This window comes from Ovis aries, chromosome 4 (genome assembly GCF_016772045.2).
Source record: "Ovis aries strain OAR_USU_Benz2616 breed Rambouillet chromosome 4, ARS-UI_Ramb_v3.0, whole genome shotgun sequence".
Taxonomy (NCBI): domain Eukaryota; kingdom Metazoa; phylum Chordata; class Mammalia; order Artiodactyla; family Bovidae; genus Ovis; species Ovis aries.
Window position 1 is genome coordinate 6607937 of NC_056057.1, and position 12031 is coordinate 6619967.

The window sequence follows — 12031 nt, forward strand, 5'->3', positions numbered from 1 at the left end:
TACATTTACTACAAGGAGACCTGTATCTCTTACTTCAGTCCTAATACTGTTCTGATGAATTAACTCTTTTTTGGTGTGTGGACTTTTCCACTTTTCTAAATATTCACACAAACTTATGGAAGCACATAAACACATGTATGTTGAGCTCTACCCTGTAATTGCATCTGTATTATGTTTTTTAAAAATGAGATTGTAGATTATATCTTACTCTAATACCTTTGTTATGAAGCATCTGATATATACAAATCTGGACAAGATATATATATGTGTGTGTGTGTGTGTGTGTATAAATTATGAAGCATAATAAAACTAACATCTTACAATTGAAGCCAAGGTATACCATTCTCAAGACTGTTGAACCTTCTGATGTTTAAAAATCCCATTCTTCTGTCCCCAACTCCTGTCAGGTAAATGCTATCCTAAACCTTTACAGTATTATTCCTTAACTATTTTTTTAATGCATTTACTACATGTATTAACACACACACAAATACATACATATATCTATTGCATGTATATTCATACATGTAGTGAATGTGTGCATACACACATATATGGATATATTCTGCAAATGCATTTATATGTTAGTGTTTTTATTTTCAGTTTTATAAAAATAATCAACAGGTATACTTTCATCACGTAGCAGATACTGTTCTAAGCAATTTACATGTACTAGTCATTTAAATTTCATGATAGCTCTTTGCAGTAAGTATAGCCATTTTCGCCCTTTTATATGTGGAAAATGAAGGCACTGAGAGAGCAAGGTACTTTTCTTGAAGGCATGTGCCTTTGAAGCTGGCTTTAGAGTGCACAATTGTACTCACCTCACATGCTAGTAAAGTAATGCTCAAAATTCTCCAAGCCAGACTTCGGCAGTACGTGAACCGTGAACTTCCTGATGTTCAAGCTGGTTTTAGAAAAGGCAGAGGAACCAGAGATCAAATTGCCAACATCTGCTGGATCATGGAAAAAGCAAGAGAGTTCAAAAAAAAACCTCTATTTCTGCTTTTTGACTATGCCAAAACTTTTGACTGTGTGGATCGCAATAAACTGTGGAAAATTCTGAAAGAGGTGGGAATACCAGAGCACCTTACCTGCCTCTTGAGAAACCTATATGCAGGTCAAGAAGCAATAGTTAGAACTGGACATGGAACAACAGACTGGTTCCAAATAGGAAAAGGAGTATGTCAAGGCTGTATATTGTCACCCTGTTAATTTAACTTATATGCAGGGTACATCATGAGAAATGCTGGGCTGGAAGAAACACAAGCTGGAATCAAGATTGCTGGGAGAAATATCAATAACCTCAGATATGCAGATGATACCACCCTTATGGCAGAAAGTGAAGAGGAACTCAAAAGCCTCTTGATGAAAGTGAAAGAGGAGAGTGAAGAAGTTGGCTTAAAGCTCAGCATTCAGAAAATGAAGATCATGGCATCTGGTCCCATCGCTTCATGGGAAATAGATGGGGAAACAGTGGAAACAGTGTCAGACTTTATTTTTGGGGGGCTCCAAAATCACTGCAGATGGTGATTGCAGCCATGAAATTAAAAGATGCTTACTCCTTGGAAGAAAAGTTATGACCAACCTAGATAGCATATTCAAAAGCAGAGACATTACTTTGCTGACTAAGGTCCATCTAGTCAAGGCTATGGTTTTTCCAGTGGTCATGTATGAATGTGAGAGTTGGACTGTGAAGAAAGCTGAGCGCCGAAGAATTGATGCTTTTGAGCATCAATCAATCCAACACTGTGGTGTTGGAGAAGACTCCTGAGAGTCCCTTGGACTGCAAGGAGATCAGCCCTGGGATTTCTTTGGAAGGAATGATGCTAACGCTGAAACTCCAGTACTCTGGCCACCTCCTGTGAAGAGTTGACTAATTGGAAAAGACTTTGATGCTGGGAGGGATTGGGGGCAGGAGGAGAAGGGGACAACAGAGGATGAGATGGCTGGATGGCATCACTGACTCGATGGATGTGAGTCTGAGTGAACTCCGGGAGTTGGCGATGGACAGGGAGGCCTGGCGTGCTCCGATTGATGAGGTCACAAAGAGTCGGACATGACTGAGCGACTGAACTGAACTGAACTTAGAGTGCACAGATGGTAATCTAAAGAAGATAGAACTAGGATTTTCCCCTCTCACCATTTTGTGACTTTTTGTAGTTTGTATCTTTCAAGGAATTTTGTCCATCTTAGATTTTTTACAACTTGTTGAACTAATGTGTGTCTGTGACATTTCCTTGTTATCTTTTTATATATTCAGGATCTCTATGATATGCCCTTATTCACTCCAGGCATTGATTGTGTTTCTTCTCCTTCATTTTGGTCTTTCTGGCTGCAGGCTTAACAGTTTTATCAATCACTTCAAGGGACCAGCTTTTGACTTAATTTTTTTTGGTACTTTTCTTTTTTCAGTTTCATTGATTTCTGATTATATTTTAAATTGGATTATCTTTTTCTTTTGATGGTTGTAGAATTCTGGACTGGCAGTTCTTTTCCAGCATTCCAAAGATGGCATTCTGTGTTCTTTTTGCTTTTGTGGTTTCTTCTGAGAAGGTTGCTGTAGACTTGTTCTTGTCTCTCTGTAGGCACTCTGCCATTTTTTTTTCTGATTAATTTCAAGGTTTTTCTCTTTTCCTTTCACTTCAGTGATTTAAACACTAAATGCATTTTTGTTGTACATGTTGTTACTTGTATTATTCTGCTTTGTTTTCTGTAAGTTTCTTGAATCTGTTTTTTGATTTGTCATTAATTTTTAAATTCTCAGTCATTTTATTTTCCAGTGTTTCTTCTGCTCATTCCTGTTTCTATGCTCTTTCGGAGGTTTCCATCACCCTTATGAACACTGTTTGAAATTGCTCTGTAACTCTTGGATTCATTCTTCTTGGAGGTATTTTTCTCTTTGTGATTCTTGCTAGGTAAATTTCTTTTGACCTAACTTCAAGTCATTGATTCTTTTCTTAGCCATGTCAAGCCTCTTTATGAGCCCATTGGATGAAAACTTCATCTGTATTACTTTTTTTTTTTTAGTAGTAGTTTTTGTTTGTTTTGGTTTTAGTTCCAACATTTCCATTCGATTATTTCATAGAGTTTCAATCTCTATTGAAATCTCCTATCTGATCTTGCATGCTTTCTATAAAATTTTCCATTAAATTATTTAATGTATCTTTCATAGTTATTTTAAGTAAACTGTCTGATACTTCTGACATCTGTGTCATAGCTTGCTGTTTTGGAAATGTGTCATTTCTTACCTATCTGTATGCTTCTTAATTTTTGTTAAAGTTTGACATTTTGAATAAGATAGTAAACATTGAGATAAGTATTGTTATATTTGAGATGAACACTTTTAAAAATATTGTTAAAGCTTACTATTAGGAGTTTTTATTAGTCAAGAATTGTCTGACTGTGATATTGGTTATTGCCATGGTTACTAAAAAATTTTTTATCTCCAGTATCTCATCTTTGGCTTTGATTTCTCTCTCTCTTTTTTTTTTTTTAATTTCCTCAGAGAGAATCTCTTTCTTATTACTCTCTTAGCTTGATTTCACTGTGTTGCCAGGCTCTTATTAGTGATGGACAGTTTGGAGACAGAAGATCTCTAGTGTTTGGATGAAGCCTTAGACAGGTGTGATATCCCTGATCTTGTGGGTATGGCCTTCAGAAGTGCTTCGTTCTATCCTCCATCCAGCTTTAGTGCTGGCCTGGTACTTCTTGCTGACTCTGCCTCAAGGATGATTATTTTTTTCCTTCCTGTTTCCTTCCCTAGTGGCAACCTGTTTCCCGAGTGCTCTTGATAACGATTTTTGTTTCTCCTCCCATTGTAGGTTAAAACATTGCTCCTTACCTAGAGGCAGGGGAAATGGATGGAGGTAGAGTTTTGCCAGGGCTAATGGATCCCCTCCAGCCAGCACCCTGTGAGACTCTTGCTCCGGGTTCCCTTGATCTTCCTTTTGAACACCCAGAGAAGTTGATGAAGGTCAAAGCCTGTAAGAGGGTGCAACTTCCTCTTCCCACCCCCATCTCTGATCCTCAGAGGTTTTTCACATGCACACACTGGTTCAGTCAGTTCAGTTCAGTCGCTCAGTCATGTCCAACTCTTTGCGACGCCATGAATTACAGCATGCCAGGCCTCCCTGTCCATCACCAGCTCCCGGAGTTCACTCAAACTCATGTCCATTGAGTCGGTGATGCCATCTAGCCATCTCATCCTCTGTCATCTCCTTCTCCTCCTACTCCCAACCCCTCCCAGAATCAGAGTCTTTTCCAATGAGTCAACTCTTCACAGGAGGTAGCCAAAGTACTGGAGTTTCAGCTTTCCTTTCAACATTCCTTCTAAAGAAATCCCAGGGCTGATCTCCTTCAGAATGGACTGGTTGGATCTCCTTGCAGTCCAAGGGACTCTCAAGAGACTTCTCCAGCACCACAGTTCAAAAGCATCAATTCTTCAGCGCTCAGCTTTCTTCACAGTCCAACTCTCACAGCCATACATGACTACTGGAAAACCATAGCCTTGACTAGACGGACCTTTCTTGGCAAAGTAATGTCTCTGCTTTGGAATATGCTATCTAGGTTGGTCATAAATTTCCTTCCAAGGAGTAAGCATCTTTTAATTTCATGGCTGCAGTCCCCATCTGCAGTGATTTTGGAGCCCCCCCCCCCCAAAATAAAGTCTGACACTGTTTCCACCGTTTCATCTATTTCCCATGAAGTGATGGGACCGGATGCCATGATCTTCGTTTTCCCAATGTTGAGCTTTAAGCCAACTTTTTCACTATCCTCTTTCACTTTCATCAGGAGGCTTTTGAGTTCCTCTTCACTTTCTGCCATAAGGGTGGTGTCATCTGCATATCTGAGGTTATTGATATTTCTCCCAGCAAACTTGATTCCAGCTTGTGCTTCTTCCAGTCCAGCATTTCTCATGATGTACTCTGCATATAAGTTAAATAAGCAGGGTGGCAATATACAGCCTCGATTTACTCCTTTTCCTATTTGGAACCAGTCTGTTGTTCCATGTCCAGTTCTGACTGTTGCTTCTTGACCTGCATATAGGTTTCTCAAGAGGCAGGTCAGGTGGTCTGGTATTCCCACCTCTTTCAGAATTTTCCACAGTTTATTGTGATCCACACAGTCAAAGGATTTGCTATAGTCAATAAAGCAGAAATAGAGGTTTTTTTTTGAACTCTCTTGCTTTTCCATGATCCCGCAGATGTTGGCAATTTGATCTCTGGTTCCTCTGCCTTTTCTAAAACCAGGTTGACCATCTGGAAGTTCACAGTGCATGTATTGCTGAAGCCTGGCTTGGAGAATTTTGAGCATTACTTTCCTAGTGTGAGAGATGAGTGCAATTGTGCAATAGTTTGAGCATTCTTTGGCATTGCCTTTCTTTGGGATTGGGATGAAAACTGTCCTTTTCCAGTCCTGTGGCCACTGCTGAGTTTTCCAAATTTGCTGGCATATTGAGTGCAGCACTTTCACAGCATCATCTTTCAGGATTTGAAATAGCTCAACTGGAATTCCATCACCTCCACTAGCTTTGTTTGTAGTGATGCTTTCTAAGGCCCACTTGACTTCACATTCCAGGATGTCTGGTTGTAGGTGAGTGATAATACCATCGTGATTATCTGGGTCATGAAGATCTTTTTTGTACAGTTCTTCTGTGTATTCTTGCCACCTCTTAATATCTTCTGCTTCTGTCAGGTCCATACCATTTCTGTCATTTATCGAGCCCATCTTTGCATGAAATGTTCCTTTGGTATCTCTAATTTTCTTGAAGAATCTCTAGTCTTTCCCATTCTGTTGTTTTCCTCCGTTTCTTTGCATTGATCTCTGAGAAAGGCTTTCTTATCTCTCCTTTCTGTTCTTTGGAACTCTGCATTCAGATGCTTATATGTTTCCTTTTCTCCTTTGCATTTTGCTTCTCTTCTTTTCACAGCTATTTGTAAGCCCTCCTCAAACAGCCATTTTGCTTTTTTGCATTTCTTTTCCATGGGGATGGTCTTGATCCCTGTCTCCTGTACAATGTCATGAACCTCATTCCATAGTTCATCAGGCACTCTATCTATCAGATCTAGTCCCTTAAAACTATTTCTCACTTCCACTGTATAACCATAAGGAATTTGATTTAGGTCATACCTGAGTGGTCTAGTGGTTTTCTCTGCTTTCTTCCATTTAAGTCAGAATTTGGCAATAAGGAGTCCATGATCTGAGCCACAGTCAGCTCCTGGTCTTGTTTTTGCTGACTGTATAGAGCTTCTCCATCTTTGGCTGCAAAGAATATAATCAGTCTGATTTCGGTGTTGACCATCTGGTAATGTCCATGTGTAGAGTCTTCTCTTGCGTTGTTGGAAGAGGGTGTTTGCTATGACCAGTGCGTTCTCTTGGCAAAAATGTATTAGCCTTTGCCTCGCTTCATTCTGTATTCCAAGGCCAAATTTGCCTGTTAGTCTGGGTGTTTCTTGACTTCCTACTTTTGCATCCAGTCTCCTATAATGAAAAGGACATCTTTTTTGGTTGTTAGTTCTAAAAGATCTTGTAGGTCTTCATAGAACCATTCAACTTCAGCTTATTCAGTGTTACTGGTTGAGGCATAGGCTTGGATAACTGCTATATTGAATCGTTTGCCTTGGAAATGAACAGATCATTCTGTCATTTTTGAGACTGCATCCAAGTACTGCATTTTGGACTCTTGTTGACCATGATGGCTACTCCATTTCTTCTAAGGGATTCCTTCCCGCAGTAGTAGATATAATGGTCATCTGAGTTAAATTCACCCATTCTAGTCCATTTTAATTCTCTGATTCCTATTTAGCACTTGGCTTTTAGCAATTCACTGAAGCCTTTCAGCCAGTTTTGAAGCAAATGCTTGGCTTCAGGCTCTCCTTGTAGGCACTGTACATTCCTAGATTTCAGGTGATTGGTGGCCCTACCTGCCTGAGGGGTTTGATAGATTCAAGAGAGTTCATTGATTGACGCTTTTCTGTCTTTTCCCTTATTGTTATATGATATTGATGCTCTTATATTCACTCTCCGTATCTGAGCAGAAAGGAAAAGTATAAACCTATTTTTTGAAAGAGTAAGCTAAAATGAAATTGTACTTAAATTCTGCCATGTTATTTTAGAGAGCTCTGAGGCATGGGTTTCTAGAAATTGAATCCAACTCTAAATTTTTAGATGATCGAGCTAAATTCTAGAGAGAGAAGTACAGAGTTTAGTTCAATTATTTATTGACTGTTGTTATATGAGTTCTTATAGTGATATGTTATTGTGTTTTGACTTGGCATCCCATTTAAACTTAGTTATTTAAAAGTCAGTTTGGTAAGTGGTATTTGTTAAGTGGATTCTTCTCCTGGCTGTGATATCATCTGGGCATTTCTTCAAAGTGTGTGACTTTTAAATGTTTTAAAATAAGAATATAGCTGGAGAGTATTTTCTTACAAATTGTATGATACTAGATTTTCTGGTTGTCATTATATTTACTGTTGTAGTAGGCACTCATATATATAAATACAGTTTTAAATTGATGCTTCTGTTTTGGGAAATTTCTGTTTCAAATTAATGCCAGGGAATACATAGCCTCATTGATGACATATTATTCTAAAATTTCTTTACAACTTGTGAGCACCTTTTATCATATGTTATGATATATCAGTCTTTGCTGAAATACAGTGTATCAGGTACTTGAAAAACTTTTATCTGTTCCAAAAAAGAGACAATATGTTATGATAAATATATACTCTTTCATTAAAAGATATTCATGAAGAAATAAGCAATACAATAGAAATGCATTCTAAATTTATGTCACATTTTTCAGCTTCATCCCGGATATAGAAATGGGAGTTCTCAAGGCATAATGCTCTATGTAAAGCACTTGAGGGCAGGTGTATCCATCTATTCATTTCTCCTTCAATATCTGAAACAGGGCTTTGCATGTCTAAAAACCAAACAAATTGTTAGTGAAAAATTAATGATGAAAATTGCTTAATAATAACTAATTTTTTTGTCTTATTTTGAAATAATTGCTTCAAAATAAATTTCAATTTGACAGTTATGGGCAATAAATTATTTTCTTAAAATAGAAAATGGTGAGCAATTATTTACTGAGATAATATTTTCAATTCTTATGAATGGTTTATTAAATTATTAAGTAAGTGAGTTTTAATGTCTAATAATTTTTCTATTGCAGAACCATGGTTATGAACTTTCAAAATAACAACCTTTAATTGCTTATTGACTTAAAGCTTTTTCAAGTACTTTAGCATTCCTTGTATTTGTTATACAAAAACAATTCTATAAGATATATTATCATATTTTATGATTCTTTGTTGTACAAATGAAGGAGCTAGACTTCAAAAAGATTAAGTGATTATCCCTTAGTTACAGTTTGTGAGAAAGGTACACCTCAAATCCAAGTCTTAATCCTTTTGAATCAGGCTTCTTTTCTATCACATAACATGGCTTTCTCCCATTTGCTACTTTGAGTAATGTTGAAGTTGCAAGAGATCTTACATCCAGTTCTGACTTCTAGCACAGCAGTTCTGATTATGACTCTGGGCATGAAGTTATCCAACCTATATTTTCTTTCTTGTGCAACCCTTAGAGTTGTAATCCAACTTTTGCCTAGTACCTGTGTAATGACAACCAATCCCTAGTTGTCAGTGATTATATTGAGTTAAATCTTTGTTCCAGATACGGTGTTTCATCCCTTTAATATATAGTTTGTATGCTTACTGAGAACATAACTCATCTATAAAATATTTATATGCATATATATAGATATAGTTATTTGACAGTATATATAAATATATACTATTTGATATGTTTATGAATGTTGATCATGCGGTCTCAATGCAGCAGGCAGATTAGGAGCACATCATGTATGTGATTTTTAGCCTCTTAACACTTGGGCAGGTACACACTTCATGAACTCTGATTAGTGAAATTCTGACACTCAGAAGTACATCTTGGCACCTACTGTCAAGAAACACCAGACACAATGACTGTGTTCCCTCGACTTCTTTAATGTATAGCAGGTAAATTTGGATAGCTTTTCTCTGTTTAGGAAATAGCTTGTTATTTTATCTCAGTCTCATGTTATTTAAGCCACTGACCACTGTATCTTCTTATTCTATTAGAAAACAGCACTGCACAAATCACCTCCACAGGAAGCCTTGTATTCCAGAACTTTGAGGAAAGCATGAGTGGTGTTTACACATGTTTTCTGGAGTATAAACCTACTGTGGAAGAAGTCATTAAAAATCTCCAACTGAAATATGTTGTATATGGTAAGAAGAGGTTTTAGTTCTAGTTTAACATTTCTTAATGTTTTCAAATATTTGCATATTTTAACAAGTTTGTTTTAAAGGGATTTTGTTATTTTTATTCTTAAAGAAAAATTTATGCCTGGTTGTATTTTGCAAAGTGCTTTGGAAGGAGTTAGTGGTAAGTGAAGATCTTTTATCTTCAGGAGAATGTTGACTTTTACAGATCAATTTAAGACGGTGACTAAAAACAGGATGGTAGAGAAGTCATGTTTTCAGAGTATGAGGGTGATACTGTAGTCTGTTCTGCTTTTAAATTCTTAGTATCATTTTTGATAGTTCACTGCCATTCTCCTGAACAAAAACATGAGTTGCCACTGTGTGTAAAACCCTTTTGTGAAAACAGTTGGATCTGCTGATATCTGAGACCAACAGCTAAATTAGTAGTGGAGTGGCCAGGGGAATAGCCTGAATGGAGGTTCCGTCTTGTTGGTGGGACCTACATATGGAGACAGAGTCATGGTCCTCAAGGATGCCCTTGTCTTACCTTCAGAGTTTCTAAACCTGTTACCCTTCAGTAGCAGGTTTTATAGGTACAATTAAGTGAAGATCTTGAGATGAGAGAACATCCTTAATTACTTGGACTGGCCCTGGGCAGTCATAAGAGTCCTTTAAGAGGAATGCAAGAAGGCCAAAGGCAGAAAAAAGAAAATATGATGAAATGAGAGGCTAGAGGGAGGGGCCGCAAGCCAAGGAGGCAGCAGATCTCTAGATCCTGGAGGTGGCCAAGAAGTGGGAACCCCATGGAGCTTCCAAAGTGAATGTACCTTGATTTCAGTCTTGTAAGACTCACGTTGAACTTCTGATCTCTGAAACTGTAAGATGATATATTTGTGTAATTTTAAATGACTATGTATGTAGCTTAAGAAGTTAATATACCATTGGAAGCAGTAGGAAACTAATGTACCACTGTTTTTACAGCTGGGATATAGAACAAATGGCTGAATTATTAATAGTTTCTTGATCATTTTTTGGTCACTAGAAAACACTATCCCATATATCCAAAGAAAGACATAATTTTCATGAGAAATTGTATTAACTTTGTTTGGCAGATAATTTGTTTAAACTTTATAGTCAGTCACACTTCATTTTTGTTATAGTTTTTTTCTATAATATATGATATAGACTTGCTATAGCTCCAGTTGAGCTATTTCAAATCCTAAAAGATGATGCTGTTAAAGTGCTATATTCAATATGGCAGCAAGTTTGGAAAACTTAGCAGTGGCCACAGGACTGGAAAAGGTGAGTGTTCATTCCAGTCCCAAAGAAGGGCAATGCCAAAGAATGTTCAAACTGTTGCATAATTGCACTCATATCACATGCTTGCAAGGCAATACTCAAAATTCTCCAAGCCAGGCTTCAACAGTACGTGAATTGTGAACGTCCAGATGTTCAAGCCGGATTTAAAAAAGGCAGAGGAACCAGAGATCAATTGCTTAACATCCGTTGGTTCATAGAAAAGGCAAGAGAGTTCCAGAAAAGCATCTATTTCTGCTTTATTGATTACGCCAAAGCCTTTATTTGTGTTTTATTGATTATGCCAAAGCCTTTGACTGTGTAGATCACAACAAACTGTGGAAAATTCTTCAAGAGATGGGAATACCAGACCAGCTCACCTGCCTCCTGAGAAATCTGTATTCAGATCAAGAAGTAACAATTGGAATTGGACATGAAACAACAGACTGGTTCCAAATCAGGAAAGGATTATATCAAGGCTGTATACTGTCACCCTGCTTATTTAACTTAAATGCAGAGTACATCATGAGAAATGCTGCACTAGATGAAGCACAAGCTGGAATCAGGATTGCCGGGAGAAATATCAATAACCTCAGATATGCAGATGACACCACCCTTATGGCAGAAAGTGAGGAGGAACTGAAGAGCCTCTTGATGAAAGTGAAAGAGGAGAGTGAAAAGTTGGCTTGAAACGGTCCCATCACTTCATGGCAAATAGATGGGGAAACAGTGGAAACAGTGACTGACTTTATTTTCTTGGGCTCCAAAATCACTGCAGATGTTGATTGCAGCCATGAAATTGAAAGAAGTTTGCTCCTTGGAAGAAAAGTTATGACCAAACTAGATAGCATATTAAAAAGCATAGCCATTACTTTGCCAACAAAGGTCCATCTAATCGAAGCTATGGTTTTTCCATTAGTCATGTATGGATGTGAGAGTTAGACCACGAAGAAAGTTAAGCGACAAAGAACTGATGCTTTTGAACTGTGATGCTGGAGAAGACTCTTGAGAGTCCCTTGGATTGCAAGGAGATCAAACCAGTCAATCCTGAGGCAAATCAGTCCTGAATATTCATTGGAAGGACTGATGCTGAAGCTGAAGCTCTGATACTTTGGCCACCTGATGCAAAGAACTAACTCACTGGAAAAGACCCTGATGCTGAGAAAGATGAAAAGGCATGAGAAGGGGATGACAGAGGATGAGATGGTTGGATGGCATCACTGACTTGATAGACATGAATTTGAACAAACTCTGGGAATTGTTGATGGACAGGGAAGCCTGGCATGCTGCTGTCCATGGGGTCGGAAAGAGTTGGACACGACTGAGCGACTGAACTGAACTGATGATATAGATATGTTATTTTATGTAGTTTATAGCAGCTATACTTTGGAATCTCTCATAAGGGTATATTCACATAAGCTAAGAAAGGTAATAGTGCTTAAAATGAATGTTAATTTATAGTAAGGAACATTATAGCT

At 37.8% G+C, this 12031-nt stretch overlaps 1 protein-coding gene across 6 annotated transcripts in view; it reads left to right on the plus strand.

The window, feature by feature from the left end:
* The window catches only part of ZPBP (zona pellucida binding protein), a 153606-nt gene that overhangs the window by 16672 nt on the left and 124903 nt on the right, over positions 1 to 12031 (plus strand). For all 6 annotated transcript variants that reach the window (XR_009600318.1, XM_015095179.4, XM_042248361.2 and 3 more), the window contains one exon: positions 9132 to 9281. Coding sequence is in view for 5 of the 6 variants with exons in the window: in XM_015095179.4 (XP_014950665.2) it covers positions 9132 to 9281 (150 nt within the window). In the remaining variant the exon portion in view is untranslated. The remainder of the gene's footprint in view (positions 1 to 9131; positions 9282 to 12031) is intronic.